Source organism: Musca autumnalis, unplaced genomic scaffold (genome assembly GCF_047663935.1).
Source record: "Musca autumnalis isolate F117 unplaced genomic scaffold, ASM4766393v1 scaffold_3, whole genome shotgun sequence".
Classification (NCBI taxonomy): Eukaryota; Metazoa; Arthropoda; class Insecta; order Diptera; family Muscidae; genus Musca; species Musca autumnalis.
In genome coordinates, this window is record NW_027411866.1 from 79,368,873 (window position 1) to 79,391,518 (window position 22,646).

General features: G+C 36.5%; 1 protein-coding gene across 26 annotated transcripts; it reads right to left on the reverse strand.

Annotated features, from left to right (window-relative positions):
• Window positions 1-6,682: 6,682 nt before the first annotated feature.
• On the reverse strand, window positions 6,683-18,857 carry Marf (Mitochondrial assembly regulatory factor). Of its 26 annotated transcripts, none has more exons than XM_073972013.1 (13): window positions 18,631-18,810; window positions 18,439-18,572; window positions 15,006-15,137; window positions 14,326-14,704; window positions 12,286-12,575; window positions 11,879-12,217; window positions 11,725-11,736; window positions 11,467-11,583; window positions 10,840-11,401; window positions 8,285-8,535; window positions 8,046-8,207; window positions 7,772-7,968; window positions 6,683-7,689 (listed from the first exon to the last, which is right to left on the reverse strand). In XM_073972013.1, exons 4-13 carry the CDS (start codon window positions 14,591-14,593, stop codon window positions 7,488-7,490), a joined length of 2,400 nt encoding a protein of 799 aa, XP_073828114.1. In that variant the 5' UTR covers window positions 14,594-14,704; window positions 15,006-15,137; window positions 18,439-18,572; window positions 18,631-18,810; the 3' UTR covers window positions 6,683-7,487. The 26 variants fall into 26 exon arrangements, with proteins under 26 accessions (XP_073828114.1, XP_073828118.1, XP_073828111.1 ...); XM_073972017.1 differs by lacking the exons at window positions 18,439-18,572; window positions 18,631-18,810 and adding exons at window positions 17,766-17,871; window positions 17,921-18,181; XM_073972010.1 differs by lacking the exon at window positions 18,439-18,572 and having other exon boundaries at window positions 18,631-18,814.
• Between the last annotated feature and the right edge of the window lie 3,789 nt (window positions 18,858-22,646).

The window sequence follows — 22,646 nt, forward strand, 5'->3', positions numbered from 1 at the left end:
GGATTCTGGTTAAAATTTTAGGCCGAATTGGCTACAACTTGGCATTTGGGGTTCCGAATGGTACAGAAACTTCCTCACTAAAAATGTTGGACTCAGGTCAAGGTTTTGGTATAGCCCCTATATAACGGTACAACACGATTTCAGGTATTTTAAAGTTTTTATCTACATTTTCGGCCTATGAGGTTCGCAGTGGTCAAAAAAATTAAATGCTGAAAAGTTAAAAATAAAAAATAGTTAAAAAATAAGTTACAGTGTTTTATTTACAAATGTACTTAAAACTAGAAAATATTTTTTAATGATTAATCTCTCAAATAAAACGCTTGCATTTGAATTAAAAATTGTGGCAATATTAAACGGCCACCAGCGTTTTATTTGAGAGAATCCATCATTAAAAATTATGTTCTAGTTTTAAGTGCTTTTATAAATAAAACATTGTAACTTAATTTTTTAAATTATTTCTTATTTCTTCCCATATTATCAATTTTTGGGAATGAAAACAAGTGTCTTTTACATTTTGTTCATATTTAAATTTATTTAAGATGGGTAAATATGACTACTTGGTGATGAACTCGACTCCTTGCTCTGCTATGTCGTTCACAACTTTCAAGTTGTTTAACATCCTTTACCCTTCCTGGTAATTGATGTTCTGCGGTCAAGTTACAGGATCTTTTTCAAGAAATTCGGAGTTAATGCTTAATCTCTTGAACAACAAGTTAGTATACCCTGTAATTACGCCTGGTAGACTTTTTCTGGAAATTTCGGCAGTTGTTCTTTTGTTATACCCCGGTTACACTTAGCCGGATTAACCCAGTGGGTTTGGATTTCAAATGTCAATTCCATAGCGCAAACGTCAAATAAATCCTCTCGAAGTGCTATTAGTTTGGTTTTCTCCATCTTCTTCTGCTTACTTTGTTAAGATTTTTGTCATTTGGCTCTATACGGTGATTTGAACTATCAGATCAGGCCAACAAGATCAGGACTAAGATACCACAGATGATATATCATTTTGTTATTTCCTTTATCTGATATTTGTTTCGTATTTCAATAAATCTTCAATGCGGTCTAGGTCTTTTTTTGGGCCTAAAAAAATTTCTTAATTTCGCTTTTGCTATTTGTTGTATTAAACACAATCTATTGTCTCTAATCCTTTTCAACCTATTGATTATGTTTACCCAATCCATCCAATATTATATCTACATAACCATTATCTTGTTCATTATAGGTTTTGTAAAATCAATAACCCACACTCTCATTTATAATACTCAGTTGTTGTCCTTTGATACAAAATAAATAAACAAAATAAACGTTCTAGGCGCGTTAAACCGGGCTCGAAAGATGAAAACACAAAGTGCTTCTACGACCTCTTGTTCTTGGGAAGTCAACTGGGAAGTAGTTTTAAAATATTCTTGCCTACGTCGAACTTGGATTTGTCAATCGCAGACTATTCTTATAGAAATCGCGTGAATATGTTTGTTTGATGTCCGGATGTGCTGCCAAACTTGCAGTCAAAAATCCCTCTCAACAATACTTCTTATAAATCTGTACGCAGCTACAGAAGCTCTCGACTTAACATCTGCTCAAGCTGGTAAGACCCCATTATTCTAGGCATTCGTACACTGCTAAGACTTGTTTCTCTTCTGAACTACTGTCAGTTTCAGGAACGCCCAGGAGTTGTTCTTTACCCCCATACCAGAACAGCAGCCCGTTCTTTCTGCACTGTTTTGGGAATACCTGGTAATAGTTTTCTATGCCAATGTACGCAAATAGCCTTGTTTTGGGGTATCTTCCTTGAAGTTGTTGCTAGTATTTTTCACTGTTTATTCTCCGGATCCGGATTAAAGGATAAAGCTTCTAAAGATCATATATTTGTTGGGGTCCTCTCCGAGAGCTTCTACTGTAGAAAATGATACGACTAACGTTCCTATAGGACACTTTACAGGGATCCAACAGCAATGACATTTCATTGTTAGGAGTTCTTGTTGAAGCTGCGCTTGATTATTTTCGGGACAGATGGTTCTTCAGATTCTACGAAGCGTTTAGCATCAAAAAAAGACCTAGACCTCATTGAAAATCTATTGAAATACGAAAACATTGACAGAAAAAGGAAATAAAAAATGAAAAATCACCTGTGGTGTCTTAGCCCTGAACTTGTTGGCTTGGCATTGTTTGATCCGACTGTGCAAAACACCGTAAAGAGTCAAATGGCGACAAAAATCTTAACAAAGCGAAGATGGAAACTACTCCGGAAATATTCGACCCAAACTTACAAAAGAACAACTGTTCGAAATTCATAAAAAAGTCACATTAACTCCGAGTCGAGCTCACCACAGATTACAACCAATTAATTACAAAGGACGAACAACTAAAACAATGCGTTCTCCAAGTAGTCGGCTATACCCAGATAGGCTCCATTTTCGCCCTAATCGGAACACTGGCTTTCTATCTCGAATTCAGTAATACTTACGCATTTTTTTTTAATATAAAATAAACAGAATGGCTTTTAATTTAATGCATAATACGGGCAAATAGCTTTAACCATTCCACAGATATGGGTCGCCGAGAGAGACGAGATTTTCATAACTTCGAGGCTCCAGTAGCACGTGTTAACTTATTCCAATGGTGCTTAATTGGCAATCTTAATCTTAAATCTATCTAAAATCTAATCTAAGTAAACAGTTTAGGCGGCACCCCAGGGCGGTCACCATATATGTAGATAGCCAGGCTGCGCTAAAAGCTCTAGGATCTTTCACTATTAAATCTAGGATCGTTCGAGACTGTAGAACTGCTCTGAAAGCCTGCAGAGTGCCAGTAAGACTTTGTTGGGTACCTGGTCACTGCGGTGTAGTGGGAAATGAGATTGTGGATGAACTGGCAAGGCGAGGCTCGCAATCAACCGATATACAACTGGAAGTTGGAGTGCGACCCCCGCTTTGTCACTTCATTGACAAACTCACAAGGTTCCACGTTGAGAAATCCAAAAGAACTTGGCTAGACGCTCCTGGTTGTCGGGTGGCTAAGTCAATCTGGCCGGAGATCTCGGCACGTAGAACTGATTCCCTCCTCTCACTATGCAAGTCAGAGATCAGGGTTGTTGTGGGGGTCATTACTGGCCATTGCAACATCAGATCAATGACGTGCAGATGGGAGGCTAGCAGCGGTGATTATTGCAGGCTGTGTGAAGATGCAGAGGAGACGGAGACGATTGATCATTTACTGTGCCAGTGCCCCAGACTGTCGGCCAGGAGATACAGACTCTTCGGCGCATACATGATTGAATCGCTCTCCTACCTCTCTTCTTTCGACCCATTAGTCCTGCTTGCATACTGTAGAGGTCTTAAATGGCTATGGGGCAGACAAACTTAACTGCATGTTAGTCTATTTAATAACTAATATACCTCTTTTGTTTTTCTTTCTTTTACCATCCCTAATCCTTCTCCTATACCCCCCCACCACCCGTCTCTTCCTCTCCTACCTCTTCCTCCCCCATCCAGCAACAACAAACTGGTATCCAGTCGAGCACACACTCACACGCCATCACATCACAACAATCAAATCCATAGATGCAATATCCATCATCACCACACTTACACAACCAACATCACATATACACCAGCAAAAATCACCACACACATCATCACATCACCACACTTTAACGGTCATCATCACACACAGAAACACATGCAGAACCACCAAACAACAGACTACATCAACAATACCAACAATATCCGATCACAACATAACAGGATGATCACAATGGACCATAAGGTCTCCGAGTGGAGTGGCTGCCTTCTACAGCAGCTGCGCATCCTAAAACCTAACCTAACCTAACCTTAGGCGGCACCCCCGCCTAAAAAAATTCGACATCGATTTCTTCCCTTTGAGTTAAAACCAGCCTAAAGCTACAAATTAAGACAAAGAAAATATTAAATTTACATAAAATGATTGATTTTTGATCAAATTTTATATTTTTGCATAGTTTAAAGCATAGCATACACTATCAAATTTGATTGCCAAGCCGATGAACTCCTTCTGTACGTGTGTGCTTAATAAGTGTATGGCAAAGCATTCAATCAGTCTTCAATCTGCAACGGAAAACTTCAAATTTTCCTCAAAAAATAAATGAACTTAATTTTTTTTATTTCTTCACAAACACAATGTTCTGTTTTTCAAAATTCCTTTTTGGAAATTTTCAAAATAAACCATATTCATCGGATTGATTGGGTTTCATTTTGAAAATCAAAACTATTTTGATTTTCTTCAATCCATAAAATTAACACACACATTCTCAAATTTTTAAAAATTTACACATACTACTACAACTGTTGACATCAAAATTTGATAGTGTATGGGGCGCTTAACAATAAAAATAGTTTTACAATATCATATACCCTACACCATACCGTCGTAAGAGATATCAATAACACAATAATCTGCTAAAAAATCGACGTTAAATTGCCAACAGTCTTAATTTAGGACACTTTAAAGTTTTTTGATGCTTTTTTCCAACTTTAATTGTAAATTTTACGACTTTTTTGACGATTTTCGACCAAAAACTGTTTGCACATTTTTTGCATATTCTGCATATTTTTTGCATATTTTGCATATTTTTTTTTGCATATTTTGCATATTTTTGATATGACCCCAAATATCGAAAAATTGACCCTCAAAACGCCTAGATCCAAAATTTGAGTCCAATCAGATGAGAAATAAAAAACATGCAAAAATCCGATGTCTACTTATAAGCAACATCAAAAATGAAAAAAATATTGTAAAGGAACAATGCCACATTTTTTTGAAAATGTTATTTTTGTTTTATAACTATACATGTTGGTAATAACACTGCGTATTTGTTTTTTAAAATTATTATTTATAAATATTTTTTTTAAACTTTACTTTATGCACTATTTTTTTAGAGTGCGCGATTTGCTAGACTTCATAGTGAATAATGCATAATAAATAGGTCAATCGTCACATAACTGATATTTTTGCTGTTGTTTTTGATTCTCAGAACTTCAATTAACCAAACCAATGCGAGTTTTGATGAGAAAATCCCATCAGTTTCAAATTAAACCATGCTAAAAATCGAAGTTGCCTTAAGCAACGTTGGGGTCGAAAGGGTTAGGTATATCTGCGGTGCGGCAAAATGAAGCATCGCGGGAAATTATTCCATCTGGACCAGGGGACTTATAGGGTTTGAATGTACTTACTGCACACTTTATTTTGTTTCTGCTTACAACCTTATCGATGAGGCTCCCGTCCACTGACTCTTGGACTTTGAAGTTGTCACATTCAATGTGAAGGTTACTGGCGTCCGTGCAGTCAGGGAAGTGGTTCTCAGCTAGAAGGTTTAGAGTCTCAAGACCTGAGTCTGTCCATGTGCCGTCCGGTTTTTTTATACTACCAATGGATTTGGGGTCCTTCGAGAGTATATTGCGGAATCTGGCAGCGTCGTTTACTCCTTCTACAGACTCACAGAAGCAAACCCATGACTTCTTTTTGGCGCGCTTGATTTCACTCTTGTATTTGTTGAAACTAGCTTTATACGATTCCCAGTCACTGTCAAGTTTCGTCGAGTGCGCCCTGTTATACAGCTTCTTGGTGTTTTTCCGCAGTTCGCCAAGATCCTTATTCCACACACCGGTTGGGATTTCTTCCCAGGATAAGTTAATGGACAGCCATCCTTATGGCAGCGAAGAAGGGTTTCTGTGTACCCCCTGATTTGGTGGATCAGGGTCCTCATATGGCATGTAGATTGAGGACAGGAGTGTGGCCTTCTCTCTACAGTTCTCCAGTCGCACCGTGCACGTGTCTCCATTACTATAATTAGATAGAAAGATTAGATTGAGGTTCTTCCTACCTACCACACAGGTCCTCACCTTGTCCCCTTCGGACGATGCGAAGACCTCGAAGTTGGCATTGTTCAGTCCAGAGACCTTATTTTTGTATATATAAGGTTCCTGGACTAGAACAATGTCCACCTCTGAGTTCGTGAGGGACAGGAGTAGTTCGGCGGCAGCTGCTTTACAATGATGCAGATTAATCTGCAAAATGCGTAGCACCTGCCGCCTTCCTACCCCTACTGATTTTCGCGAGATGAACTCAGTCGGAACCGAACCCATCCTGAACCAAAGTTCAGTTTTCCCTCACGAACCTTAAGGTACTCCTCTCCTGAGGAGTCTACCGCCATCTTAACGTTCATCCCTCCATTCTCCTTACAAGGGTTTAGACTCATTACAGTCCAGTCCTTAGTAAGGAGACCTGGGTTCTGGAGCTCCAGCATCCTCAGCAGACGTTCCTTATCCATGGGAGGTGGGGGAACCCATGCTGGGAATACCTTCCCAGATGGAATCTCCGCTACAGAGACCGCGAGGTACTCTTGCGAGCTCCTGTTGAGACATTTAATAACTTTAACTCCCTTCCAAGGTCATAGCTTTGTTCGTTATAGAGGGTCATCATACATGAACGTTTTGTAAATGGAGGAACTGAAGAAAGTCATGTCATAGCCCTCCATTCAGGATGAACTTCACTTAAAGTCCCGGCGTTAGGGGCTCACTAATTGGTAGAAGATCCCTAACTCGATATTATTTTGTTCAGGCGCAAGAGAGAGATTGGATATATTTGGGACATTAGGACAGAGCCTCCTTCTTCTTATTCTTCTTGAAAAACCGAACAAATAAACACATTTCTTTGGATTTCTATTTATGTTATTTCTTTTTATTGTTACAACATATGTATTTTTTCAAATAAGATCAACAAACAGTTTACTCAATTAAATATATAAATGTAAATCAAAAATAGAGCAAAACAAATTAAAGTTAAATAAAAATCCTTTCACGCACAATCGGAAAATAAAACTATACGCGTTTGTAAAAATATGAAAATATTATTTCTTTTTGTTTATATCAACATCGTTCCTTTGGACACAGACCAAAGTTGGTATTTTTTTTTTGTGTTTGCAATATTTCTATGTAAAACTCAATTTGGGGGGAGGAGGAAACGATTTATAAATAATACAATCATATAAATACGAGCACATAATAATTGATCCAAATTAGAAAAAAATACATTTCAGTTTTTTGCGGGGGGAATAAGAAAAAACAGGCCATTGAATAATGGGAGAAATATGTATCAATAATTTATGTGTTGAGGGGCCATAGTCTTTGTTATATTGTTTTTGTCATCGTAAATCTACAGAGAAATTCATGCATGAATGAGATAAATGTGCAACAATATCATGAATCCTGTTTTTCACTCTTCTTTTTTTCTTCCTTTATCTCATGTGAAATGGTTATCTTGTTTTCTTCCTAATGCCTATGCAGACACATACACATTTATATAAATTTACAAAATCCTAATGCAAATGTGTATGCGCATACAACAACGTCACCCTTCATTGTTTTCGTTTGAATGAATTTTCTTAAATCATCTATTACTTATGATCAGATTGGAGGCGCAAGTGACATCACATGGGATTCGCCGACTGGCTGCTAGTTGGGTGAAATATAATTTGTTTCGAATATTTCCAATTCATTTTGAATGTAATTTGCTTTGTTGCGCAAAAGTTTCAATTGTTTTTGATTAGCTTCCAAGACGCTGAGTTGGGCTTCGAGGGTTTTTAGTTCTTCATTCATGTCGGTGGTGGCAGAGTCAACGGTACGGCACAAACGGGCAAATGTGCTGGACAATTCTCTGCAAGAGGAAACAAAGAAAAGCAAACATAATGTTTAAAAGAAACATCAACAACAACATTAATGAATAGCCGTTTTCTTACTGTTGCACTTGATGACTGCAGTTGGCCGATGTCAGATCAACAATCATTTTCAATTTCTTAGTGGCATGACGCACATATTGGGCTTTGAAGGCACGTTCCTTGGCTGAATTTGTCCAAGATAAACGCTCATACAAATAGATGCAGCCATAAAGGGCTCCAACACCCACTAAAACTCTCCAGCCGATTGTTTTCAGCATCTAAAGGGAAACAAATTAATTGAAATGTATTACTCCTGCTATTTCCCTTTTCCTTATACCCGATTTTTGCTACTTACAATTCCCGCCACAATTAGGCCACCCACAGTGCCTTGTGATCCAATTGAGGTCAATGCAAAACGTGATATCAGTGACAATTGTTCTTGGCTAATACCACCAACCGGTGTGGGTATAAGACACAATGGTGTATCATTTACGGGTGTAATTGGTGATACAGGATTCTGTTGGTGATGTAAATATAAATAATAACATTAAAAATGTATTGTCATATCCACCTAAAACGTCATGTACTACTTACCACAATGCTGCCTTGACGATTGAGTATGGCTGGCTGTTGCTTCCTGCTGTTACGTTCTCTAACTTTGCCTGTGAATCGTTGAATCATCGATGTAATGCCCCACGAGAATTTAAATTCCAAATCTTCTTGAAAATCTGCACATAGATTTTGACAATTTAATGAATAGAGCATTTCGAATGGCTGTGAACGTGCTACAATCTTCTGAGCTTGAGGCATAAGATTTTCATTGGGCACCAAGGCATGCATGCGTTCTGCAAAAGAAAAAGAAAAATGGAAATGATACGTTTAGATTATGGATGTAAAGCACAAAGAATAAAAAATTGCACAAACTGCGTTTCAGTCGCCAGTTACAGGTTAAATGATATTGTAACAGAAGGCGATGCTACTACATTAACTGACAACGGAAGCAAGGTCAGTTAATGTAGTACATCCCCCATCTATCGCAGCTGAAGAGCGTCAGCTGTCACGACAACCAGAGTAGTTAGCGCAGTACTTAGCGCAATTCTTCCATCTGAGGAATATGAAAATATCCGCCGCTAAATCCAATGCCATACTGTTCACCACCTGGACGGCTAAAATGAAGCTCCTCCTCAACAGACTGGTTGATGGCGTCCTGATTTCGACCGCTAACTACTCTAAGATATTGGGTGACACGTTCGACAGTATGTTGAAGTCATACACTCAAGCCGCAGCTGTTTGCGACAAGATTAGAAGTAGGAACAAGGTTCTCAAGTCTCTGGCCGGCAGCACGGCATTGCTGACAAAGAAACCTTGTTGACCTTTTATAAATTAATAGGCCGGTCTGTTGTAAGATACGCCGGCGGTACCAGTGTGGTATGTAAATTATATCGCAATGCAGTGGACAAATATTGAAACCTACCAGAATGCCGACCTGAGGACAGCAAAAGTGTGGCCGCACGACACGCTGCATTTGTTTAGCTGCCCAGCTAAGCCCACTCAGCTGTCTCCTGATTCTTTATAGACGCAGCCAGTTCAGGTTACAAAATCAGATAACTAACTAACATATTTGCGCTGCAACAACAGCCACTTGGACATCTGTGATCGGTTAGGGCCCAAGAAATTGTCTTAGGGGTCGATTATAGATAGCAACCTAACTCCAGTTGCGTTGCCGACAGCAAATTATACAATAGAAATTTTCATTTCCGCATTGAAATTAGTACTTTTTTGCAAATAAATTTTTAGCTAAAGGTTCAAAATACTGATACTAGATGAATTTGACAAATAATTGTGTTCTTTCACTTATGGGTCGATCTTGCATTGCCTCTATACTTGAGTTGCGTTGTCAGTTGTCTGCGCGACTGAGATGAAATGTTGTACCATTAATGTCAACTCAACTGGGTGGTCGATAAACATGTTATCGATCAGTGATTTTTCAACCTTGTGACCTCTATTCGCAAAAAAAAAAACTATTTTAAAAATAATTTGCGCTTTGGATAACTCTTTTGTGTATTCTGGACAATATTTTAATATTTTGGCTGAGTTTTCGAGCAAATTTGGAAAACAACCTAAGATTGGAATATAGCCTGGCCATTGAATCTTCGGGTCGTCAAGTTTTATTTGCTGTCCCAAAAAATGATAAGTTCGGTGGAATTATTTTTTGACGATGAAGAAAATGTACAGGACATTGCATCTATTAGAAGAAATTTGTGGACCAAGTCGAATCCATTGGAATTGCCATCTGCACTGTAAGTTGAGAAGATTTGTTTTGTTGTCCTCTTTTCTGCAACTTCTCCGCGGAGTGGGACGAACACTGTCCGTTTCTGGTTGGGGAGAAAAAACAACGGCTTGCTCCGCTTCAACAGTTGGCATTATTTCTATTTCATCTTCATCCCATGATTCCATAATACCATAAACTGAACCTACTGGATTTGTCACCAAATTCATTTGCAAAAGATTTGCTGCTGTCTGCTCCAAAGGCGATAAATTCACTTCTTGTGATGGACCACCAGTGGCGTTGAAGTTTCTTTTATTTTGAGCCATTTTCTTTTTCAACTTGGTTTAAAGTAAATCCAGACTATCTGCCACTCTTCAGGTTTTCGTGTTGGAGGTCCATGGCTGTTTAAACTGTCCGAAATGGACCTACACGCTTCATCCGCTGTCGCTTTCGTTTCACCAAAGCTAAGTTTGGATTTTCACTCAGTTTATCAATTAATATTTCGAACTGTTGCTTTGTCGTTATTTTCACCATATTAATACACAAAATTAATTAATGATGCAGAGAATCAATAATTGTTAACAAAATGTTTATTTTTCCTTCTATTTTACTTCTTGTTTCTTCGAAAATGTTCACTGCAACTGAAAATTGGTGGATGCTAAAAAACAGCCGCTTCGTCAACTGAGATTCGCAACTTCAGTTGAGTGTTGCCATACGTGGATCAATTGTATGATTTCCTCTTCTGGCAACGCAACTAAATTGAGTTGTTATCCATAATCGACCGACCCCTCAGCGTTATGCGATGCCATTAAAAGCTACATAACACCTGACTTTACCAAGCTTCTTCAGAAAAAAATCAATTTCCGTAAAAAAAACTTACCTGTCATTTCTCTTTGTGCCGCTTCAACATTTGTGGCCAATGCCATTGATAGCCGAGCTCTCAAATTCGAACCCAAACCAGCTTCCACATGACCGTTTAATTCCTTTTTGTAGATATTCAATACCAATGGCTCCGGATGGAAAGGCATATTGAATTCATCAATTAAAACTCCCAAACGCCATATTTCTTCGTTGAGCGCCTTCGACACCTTCTGTTCAACTTCTTCGACCATATTGTGAATTTTCAATTTCATTTCTCGGGTAACATTCATCATTTCAGTTTCCGTGCCTTGTATGCGTTCACTCAGCAATGTCTTTTGGTCCAATTTTAAATTACGGAAAATGGTAATACGTTCATAGATATTGTCCAGCATGCAACGCATATCACCGGATAATGTTTTGCCACGAGAACTGTGTTTTTCGAATTTCGTTTGAACGGCACTCTTTGAAATGCACTCTTCGAATTTACGTTCAAAATCTTGAAATTCGAAATAGCGTGCGTGAAAACCTTCTGCAATGGCGCCTTGGCTGGGTGAGTTACCTTTAGCTTCTTCAATGCGGGCCTGCAAAAATGGTAGGAAGGTAAATTAATTGGATTATCTTATGATGTTGGCCATTTTAATCTTACCTGTAAAGCCTCGCGTGCCGACACAAAGAATACACGTTCACCCGCCTCCTTTTCATTGGTCACTTTCAATTCTTTTGTTAGGAAATCAATACACCGTTCTGTATGTTGAGATCTTACCTAAATGGAGGGAATCAAGAGAAACACAGGACACATTGTTAATTATTAGCTCCGAAAAAAACGTTAAGAAAGTAAGCTTTTAAGCTCTAAAAATGAACATTCAAAAGCTAGCCATCAACAGGTATTCTCTATCTCCATTACCTTGTCGAGCTCCTTGTTGGGAATGTAGTTTTATTTAATTTTACAAAATTAAAATTGAAGTTTAAAAAGAAAGTCGAAAATATATAAAAGAAAAACCAAAATGGCATCAACTACATTTTTTGTGTTCCGCAGAATAAAGTCGAAAGATACTTACCGATTCCTGGCTTTCGGGTTCATTAGCTGAAGCATCCCAACGATTGTTTAGTATAAAAATATTGGGTTTCGATAATTTCTGTGAAACTGTGTGAAAGAATTGTTTTTCGGCACGTGTCATTGTGGATTCGGCATTCAGCACCAACACAAAGACATCAGCATTCAAACAATGGTTGTCAATCCAATCATCAAGATTGGCTGAAACGTCCACGCCAGGAGAATCAACAAAGACCACATCATCACGCAACAAATTGCAACGTTCACGTGGCCAAAAAATGCGTACCAAGGAACTTTCGCTTAGCTTTTCTTGACACAAGGCATTGGCCAATTGTTTGATGTTCTGAAGGGAGATTAAATAAAGAATAATTTTATTTGTGGAAACATTTATGTTATGAATGATAAACTTACCACAACATTGAGTTTTTCCTCTGAACCCTCCTTCATTAAATACGCCTCAGAACTGTCACTGCCCTCCACTTGACAAAAACAATTTGTGGTATGACCAATGCCACTTGGTAAAATTTTCTCTCTCAACATGGCATTGATCACCGAACTTTTACCATTCGATGTACGACCGAAAAAGGCCACTTTCATGTGATCACGAGCCAGAACTTCACGTATACCGGCGACTTTGAGGACATAACTTTCGAATAGTTCACGTTCTGCTTTGTCAACAATTTCAGCATCGGCATGTAAAGCTGTAAAGAAACGGGTGAACATTTTAAATGCAATATGAAACTGGTAGGGTGAAGAAAGAGTTGATAATGATAGATGGAGTGAAATGATTTTTATCAAGTCAAACATAACATAACGAAGATCACTCCTGACGTGACTGGGTGGGGCAGGAATGCTCACTGCTATAACACCCAAGCAGTTACTGCATTGAAAACATCCTATCGGCAACATCTTCTCATGAAGATGGTCCATGTCATGATGAGGCACCCTGTTGCAGTCCTCAGGGATACATTCTGGCATGTTAGAATATTCTTCCAATGCGTAGCGCTTACATTTGCATACCACGCTGACATCGCATAGCTTACCACAGACCGGCCTATTGCTTTGTAAGATGTCAACAAGGTTTCTTTGTTAGCACCCCAAGTGATTTCGGCCAGCGACTTGAAGATCTTTTTCCTACTTCTGATCTTATCGCAAGTAGCTGTAGCTTGCACGGATGACTTAAACATGTTATCAAACGTTACAGCCAATATTTTGGGATAGTTAGAGGTCGGAATGACAGAGCTGAAAGAGGCAGAAAAGAAACTATATGGCTAGACAATATCCAACTATGGACGGGAATTCGGGATTCTGGAAGACTTTTAAGTGATGCTAGAGACAGAGATGCCTTTGCAGAGATCCTGAAAAATATGTGAAATTATAATATCCTAAGCAAATAATGATTTTTTGTAATACAGTTTTGGTCGCCTATAATTAGAAAACATAATTGGCAAATAAAGAAGAAGAAGAAGAGGTCGGTATCAGGATACTATCGAGCGGCAGCGGGTTCTTTCGTACTGGATTGACGGCAGCCAACCCAACATCAAACCTGTGCTTCACGTAGGTTTCTATGCTGCTACAACAACAACTATAGGTTATGCAGGGGTGCCAACTTGGTGGTTTTCCCGCTGTTTAAGCAGGAATGTCAACTGTTTTAAGGTAAAAATCGCTACAGACCTATGGTGCGTATGTGGCTGTAGCGATTTTTACCTCGGAACAGTTGGAATCCCTGAGGTTATGGGGAAGTGCAGAAGATATAGGAACGATCGAGCATCTACTATGTAGTTGTCTTTTCTGCATACAATAAGGCAGTGAATACTGGGTAGATATGAGATATCACCTTTTTATAAGACATTAATCCCCTTACCCTGTTAAAATTTGACAAAAACCTATCATGGCTTGGCAAAAACACTTACTATTTTTTCTGTTCCAATAGCAATATTCAGGACATTTCTTCAAATCTATCCAGGATGAACGCAATGGACCAAAGGTCTCCGAGTGAAGTGGTCATCGTTTTTTTATGGTTGCGCATTCTTAAACCTAACCTAAGACTTCAGTACCTTGTTGGTCTCATAAAACGCTGTAGGACGGTGTATACCATCTTCATGAGGAACCTAAGATTCTGTGGTATATCATAATCTACTATTCTATGTTTTCATACTACTAACAATAACTCGATATCTCACAAACAAACCGAATTGCATTGTGAAGGTCAAAGTTGAAAGTTGATAGGCTAAATGATTCATTATGATACAGGGTCATGCTTGAACTTGCTGACGATTCAAGTACAGGAGATGACCGATTCACATAAAAATTACATAGACCTCTCAAGGCATGGCCAATATAAATTAAGAGGCTTTAATTGCACTCTAATGTGCGATGGGGTGAATACTGAACATATAATTAAAAATAATAAAATATTTTTAAATTTCTGTATCATTCTATAACACTTACCATTAATAAATGTTGTTGTTTCTGCAACATATTCCTCAATCTCCACATAGATGTCATTGATCTTCTTTTTGGCTCTAACGAATACCTGCAATGGGGATTTATCGGCATTGATATGCATTGTTCGATTTTCGGACATCATTGCCGTCGGATCGTAGTTCATGGATTTGTTGTGGGTTGTGTTTGTTTGGGGCGTATTATTGGAAGATTTGCCGGCGTCGCCGCCATTACCAGTGACCATTGAAAACGTACGATTCAAATAGGCCGCCATTATTTACGAAAATAAACGTTTTGTTGTTTTAATTGTGAAAAAGCAAGTTATCTTTTCTACTAAGTTTTTGTTTTAATTTTTCTTTTGCGATAATATTAATCTCAAATTAAACTTAAATAAGAATAAAAAATAAATTAAATGAAAAATATGTATTCACAAAATATATGCAACTTTTTCTTAAGATCCAATTTCTTTGTCTTTTTTTAATTAATGAGAAAATCTAAATAATTCTGAGTTGACATAAAAGTCACAATATTTTGAAAATATAAATAAATATTTTAATGATCACTTTACAAAATCAAATAACTAGCAAAGTATTGAACAAAATAAGTGGGTAATGAGGTTGTTTTGTTTTTTGTTTATTTTCCATGTAGTCCAATATGATAACACACTAATCAATTTCTCTATTTACAATAATAAAAAGGCTGGTGGGGTTTGTTTGATTTGGTGCACTAAAATGGGATTCTGTTATTTCTTTGGCAGATAATGGAAATAAAGATTCTATTTTTTTTTTCTTCTAACACAACTTAAATTACTATTAAAACTGAAAAGGGAAAGAAAGAACAAATAAAAATAGTAAGAAAAAGTAAATAAAAAAAGTAAATAAAGGTGTCAATAAATGTATTGAAAAATAATATTTATAACAATATTGTAGAGATAACAAAAAAGGCAATAGATAGTCAATGATTATTAACCCTTTTTACTGCGAACCGGTAGATGCTTTTGGGAGTTTTGAAAAAAAAAAAAATAAAATATTTCCATATTTATATTAGCCAATTTTCCTTGCGGCAATTGTCAGTTTGTAGGTGCGGGAGGGTGTTGCGAGGCAAAGGGTTACCTATGCCTCACCTCTCTCTCCATCAAACTGACAATTGCCGCAAGGAAAATTGCTTAATATAAATATGGACTAAGTTAATGCTTAAATTTCGACAATATTGGATTTTGCCTTTATTTTTTCTTTAGATAAAACATTGCATCGTTGAAATTTTTGGGCAAAATGTGTTAATATAAATATTTATTGCAAATTTGGAATATAGATTGGAGGGAGGGGTAATTTGTTGTGTGTCAGTTAGGGGAATATGGACATTGTGTATTAGAAAGATGAATCATTTAGTAGAATTGAGGAGAATAAATATGGCATCATAACCCTCTAATTAAAGTACATGTGGTCAATTTACAAAATTTAGGTTAACAAAACATTCGTAGCCGTTACATTGCATTGAAAACAGGTATATTTACCTTTGTATGTAGGTACATATATTTCACACGAAATTTGTTTGAATTAATACAGCAAGAAAGTAAATATGCGATATAATAAAAACATGATTTGAAAAATTTGACCTTGATTTATGAAAATTTGCAAAGGCAATAAAATTTAAAATGATTGTTTGGTTTTATATTTTTGTACACATTTGCCCAAAGCATTGGGTTCTTATCAACGAATACTGTCAACAAAAAAGGAGAGGAAGGCACAGTTAAGAATGAATATTTACAGTCCTACTTCTCTATAACAAATTCCTCTTTGCAACGCATTTTTTAAAAGTCAAAACTGTATCAGTATTTTGAATATTCTCTTTAGCGTATTAATTTTTCGATCTACTACAGCTATGTCATAGAAAGAAGACTGAGAAAATATCTGAAACTCAATATCTTAGTTCGAAATTTTTATTATCCAATTGTGGGCCAAACTAAATGATTTGTTGGATTAAAATAGTTTTGGATATGCTGTGTCCAGCAATGGGAAACGAATAAGCCAGTAATAGGAAAGGAATAAGCCAATGAACTAGCTCGAGATGGATCTGAATCTGTTAGGCCACTGATGTGCTACTACATCGGCAAACTTCGTGAGATCTGATGGCATATGGAAGCTAGATGTAGGATATACAAAACAATCTGTCCTGCGATTTCTCAACGGATGAAGATCTTTGTGGTTAAACATCTACTTTGCAGGTGTCACAAGAAGACATCGACTACTGGGTAGATGAAAAACAGATAATCTCACCATCTTATCGGACTTAGATCCCATTAGACTGTATAATTTTGGCAAAAACACTTAAATTTTAAAAAGTGTTGCGAAGGAGGTACATGAAGAAATGGACCACAATGACCATTTTGGAAGTGGATCTTTATTTTGAGTCATTCCTTTACTTTACTTCTCCTCAGCATTAGAAATTACAGTTTAACATTAGCCGGCATGGATTCATAGAGCATACATTGAATACTCTCCAGCTGGCGGAAACATCTGACACTTTTACCACAGGTAGACCAAAAATAGAAAGGGATGTCCATATATTTGCCGAGATATGTTTCTTAGAAGTTCTGAATATTTCATTGTTTAAATGCCGTCTACTATGAAGGCCCATGTCTCGGAAATTATGGACTTCCCTTCAAAGAAATTTTATTTTTCTAAACGGGACAAAGACATACCTGTCATAAAAATATTTTTTTTTTGTTAGCTGGGAGAGTATTCAATTTGTTCCCACATCGAAAACGTCATTCTCCGGCAAAGTCTGAAACGTTAGAAGATAAATTATGTGTTGCGGAACCTAAAAAATGGATCATTTCTCCGGAACTGTTTAACGCACATTCGCGCATTCAACTCTACTAATTCTAAATTATTTATATTAAAAACCCTTGGAAGCAGAAACACTATCGGCTGGGAGGGTTGGAGGTTTACAAAACGTACACAGTTGAAGACACCAAAAAACACAAATCCAATTAAGACATTGACAGTGGTATTTTGGTTACATGACAAATATGATTTGCTGATTACTTCCATTTTAGAGGTATGGGATCCAATTCTTGTTGAAAGGAAGCATTTTGAATTTAGAGACTCTGAGTAAGGTCTTCCACCAGCCTTGCACACTGAACGCCGTCAGTTCGAGGTGCAAAACTCATCAATTTGTCAATTTTCGGAACTCGGCGGACCTCGCATTGGACATTTGAACTTTCGGCCTATGCGCAATGAGGAACACTCGTGGAATATAATATCAGAACGATGTCTGCGAAAAATATAAAATCAGCATAATTTTCTTATTCCCAAATAGTTCTGCAGCACTTAATGTCCACTTCAAGATTTAGAAAACAAAAATTACACGTATATTAATGCAACTGTTGAGAAAAAATCTACATCTTAATGTATTACATGAACAAGGTTAAATTTATATCTTACATCCCCAAGAGAATCATCTCGTCGTCAAATTTCTCGTTGTAGAAATCTCCAGCAAATTTGTGAAATTGCCCCAAACTTGTCGCTGTTTTCGATTGCAAATGAATACCTGACAAACTTATTGTACTCATTCCCTTCAAAAGCAGCAACTCTCAGACCTACAATGCGTGTGTCAAAACACGTGAGTTTTTCTGAAGTAAAGTACCCATTCATTCATCCACTGGCCACAAAACAAGTGTTTTCCAAAAATCTATGAGAAAAATTTAATCATTTCAATTGCCGAACAGATAACTTTCATAATTCTAATAATAATTCTATACTAGATTTAGTTTACATTATGGAAGAAACAAAGAATTTAAGAACGTAAAATCTAAACGCAGACGACATCCATTTTACCGAGTATTTGAGCACACAATTATAGAATAATTCATAAGTTTTCTCTGAAGTATAAATTATATTGCGCACCACAAACAATCGCCAATTGCAAATTTACACACATTCATCTATACACGAAAAAATAATACGCGACACATACACTCTAATGGAATATATACAAAAAGGAAAACACAAACACACTGACGACGTTAGCACTTTTGCCGAGCACAATTTAGTTATGGAATTAGGAGTGAGGTTTTCTTATCCCAAGATATTATGGGTGATTTTCAAAATACTTTACTTTATAGCATCTACACAATGGGTAATTTTAATAATCAGTGGTCATTTTATGTTGTTTTATTTGGTTGGTTGTTGTTTTTGTCGTTTTTTTGATGTGTTGTATGGCATCTTTTTCTTCCTCGGATCTCAACTAACCTGATTATTAGATTCTTCGGTCATTTTGCTTTACGTTAAAAACTCTTTAAATACTCACTGCTGTTGCTGTTTCCAAAGCGTCTTGAAAAGGGCAACAGCATTTAATGTTCTTCAATGCGTTTTTTAGTTTTTACAAAACAAATTAAACAAAAACTAAATTATTTTTGTGGAAAGTTGTTTTTCTTAAATGATGTAACACGAATGTTTTCCCCGACAAAGCCACTGACATTTAGTTTGACAACTGATTAGCTGTCATTTTGTATAGGGATTTGAAAGTTGACTACCGAATACTTATGTTGTATATGTGACTTACCGATTATATGTTAAACACATTTTACACTTGCATTTAAAGCAGGTGTTATGGGAATTTACGTAATTTTTTAGAAAGATATAACAAGTTGGATGTAAAGGCCGCTTAAGATTATCTAATATACAAAATCATCTCAGCAAAAAGTTTGCATCCGCGGATGCAGTTGAATCACTACAAGTGTACGGTACATTTGCCGTTGGAGTACATCTTTTCCTATGAATTCACTTATGACTTTTACAAGAGAGCGCGCAGCTCGGATGCACTCCATTTTGCGTCCACAGAACACAGCTAGGATGCACTCCGTCGATCCAAATCACAGCTTTTGATGTATTGTTTTGGATTGAATTTAAAGGCACTCTTCGGATTGCCTTTTTAGTCAGTCTAAAGATGCAATAAAATGCAAGCCATTGCGAAATATCCCAGAATAAATAGAATGCATTTATTATTTGTGTAAAACAATAATACAAAGAGCCATGGTTCAATTATTAGAAGGTTGGGCAGGTTGATGAAATTTTTAAAAAACAACTCTGAAGCCAGTTTGCTTATAACTTCAAAGTTACTAATAACAAAAACAACAAGTTTTATTTATTTGGAGTATTGTCAGTTTTGTTTTGATTTATTTACATTTCATTTTAAATATAATTTATGTTTTTTTTTATTAACGCGCTCACATGAAATAATCATTTTAGATAAACATACATATATATAGCCATGTTCGTCCGTCTGTCTGTGGTGATCGCTCTAGTGTCCGAACGGATTGAAGTGGTGGATAAAATAGAGGTCAAATGTGTTGTAAGCCCTTATAATGTTGTGTATTGAAAATTGGGTATATAAGTTCACGTTTTGGTATAGCCACCATATAACGCGACGCATCGCTTTTAGGAATATTGAAGGTGGTGTTAGCGTTTCTAGAGGTTAAAAAGGCATTTGTTCCAAAATTTGTTTATATTATGGTATATTGTTTATATTATGGAAAAAATTGTAATCATATGTTTGCTGTGTCCTACCTTGTAATGATTGTACGATGCACAATCTGTGTATGTGTGTGGGCTGTTTGAATAACATGCCAAACCATGGTACAATCATTACAAGGTAGGACACAGCAAACATATGATTACAATTTTTTCCTGAGGTCCTCCTATTGTGTCAAAACTATTTTGACAAATGATAAATTGATTGAAAATAAAATGATAAAATCAAAACATAAATAAAAACAGAAGACAATATAGAACAGAATAAACGTTATTCGAGAATAAACGTGACTTCAACATTATCGAGAAATGCTTTTAAGCAATTGTGTCAGTTCAGCTGTGGCTATCTATTGCGATTGCAATTTACCGATGTCCAACCACAACGTTATCAATTTGATTTCTTATTTTCTTGGCGTGGAGACGGTCAGGTGCCCTTAAAAACTGCTTGAATGTGGTGCTGTTTGTCGATGTGAAGTCTATCAGCCTCATCCGTAGTCAGATGTATCATTATTTCGATTTTCAAATAAAATTGATTTTGAAAAACTTAGCTTTTATCCAATTGCAGCAAGTCTTTATTCAGGGTGAAGCTGGATACCACATGTTTTAAGCTCCGATCAGCTACAAACCCGCAACCGAACTCATGCTGTATGCCATTGCACATAATACAGTCTGTCTCCTTTGGCAGATGTTGTGACGCCTTTCCCTATCCATTGTATTTCCTGTATGCAGTAATATCGGCATTGTTCTTTACAAACATATCTGCCAGTATCTATAGTGCACATTCTCTATGGAGAGATTGGAAACTCTGGTACAGATTCGTTTGCGGGGGTCATTAACTTGAGATGGGGTTTGTTTTTTCATAGTACGATGTTTTTATAGGGGTGGGTTACTAGCACAACGGCCAACCCAAGTGTTTATAGATCTTATGGATGAACGCCCACTTGAGATGGTAGAGGCACCATGATAAGTCATGGGCATTATCATGTTAAATACGTTCAGGACCGTTGCTTTTTATCTTTATCCCCTACGCCACCATGAAGTTTTCTGAACTAAATACCATAATATAAACAAATTTTGGTACAAATGCTTTTTTAACCTCTAGAAACGCTAACACCGCCTTCAATATTCCTAAAAGCGATGCGTCGCGTTAAATGGTGGCTATACCAAAACGTGAACTTATATACCCAATTTTCAATACACAACATTATAAGGGCCTACAACACATTTGACCTCTATTTTATCCACCACTTCAATCCGTTCGGACACTAGAGCGATCTCCACAGACAGACGGACGAACATGGCTATATATATGTATGTTTATCTAAAATGATTATTTCATGTGAGCGCGTTAATAAAAAAAAAACCTAAATTATATTTAAAATGAAATGTAAACAAATCAAAACAAAACTGACAATACTCCAAATAAATAAAACTTGTTGTTTTTGTTATTAGTAACTTTGAAGTTATAAGCAAACTGGCTTCAGAGTTAATTTTTAAAAATTTCATCAACCTGCCCAACCTTCTAATAATTGAACCATGTGCCAAACAATTTAAAAAAAACAATGATTTTAAATTTTTTTTTTTTTTTTTTTTAATCCTGGCCTTTTGTATCCAGTGGATCGCCAACATTACCCTTAACCTAGGGTGTCGCTTCAAAGTTCAAAAAAAAAAAAAAAATAAATAAATAAAATTTTTTTTTAGAAAAATTGTATCATGGCCCAATAAGATAAGCTCATACCTCCCTCACCAGCATTCGAATTCGCCTGACATGTGACTGAAAATGATGCAACCTGAAATAAAAAAATGTAAACATTGATAACTTGGAAACGAGTTGAGATTTTTTAACAATTCAAAAAACAATTTTGTAGCCTGATGGCATAGATTTTTAAGATGGCATAGCTCATACCTCCCTTTACGTCACCAACATTCGAATTCGCGTGACATGTACTGTGACTGTGACTGAAAATGATGCAACCTGAAATAAAAAATGTAAACGTTGGTAACTTGGAAACGAGTTGAGATTTTTTTAACAATTCAAAAAACAATTTTGTAGCCATAGGCATAGATTTTTAAGATGGCATAGAAAAATATTTCGTTTAATGTATCGTTATACTAACATTTTACCGGAAAACAAAAAATGGGCATTCTAAAATTGAGCATTGAAAATGATGCACCACAATAATCGATTAATAATTTTCAAATTGTTGGCCTTTTATGCCATGGTTCCCAATCGTTTTCAGTAGTTTTGTCATTGCTTCCGACAGAAGGAATGGTGTTCCTGGCGTAACTTTGGCATGATCGTATTCATACATATGTAACTTGAAATAACCCGCACTAAGAAAATAATAGGAGGGATTCTATGAAACTCATCGAAGGAAGTAGTATTGTTTGGGCTTGAATGGCAACAAAGGGTGTTGAAATTTTTGTTTTTTATAAAAGCAAACATGGTCAAGACTTTTGTTCTGTTCCAGTACTGCAAGAATCTACTAATTTTTACTATTTTTTCCGATAACATAAAGGAAAAATGTTATCGTAGTAAAATATAGTAGCTTCTTGCAGGTTCTGGAACAGAGCAATAGTTAATGTTTTTAAAAACTATTTTCAATTCAATTCAATTTTATTTTACTTGTAATTCAAAGCCAACCGGCCCATCAGTGTAAATTACAAAATGCATAAGAATTGCTTAAACAAATAAAAAGAAAAACTACACGAAAAATATAATGTAAGACCAAGAAACTAAAAACTAATTTAAAAATATGCATACCAATAATATATACAGATTTACTTTGAAGC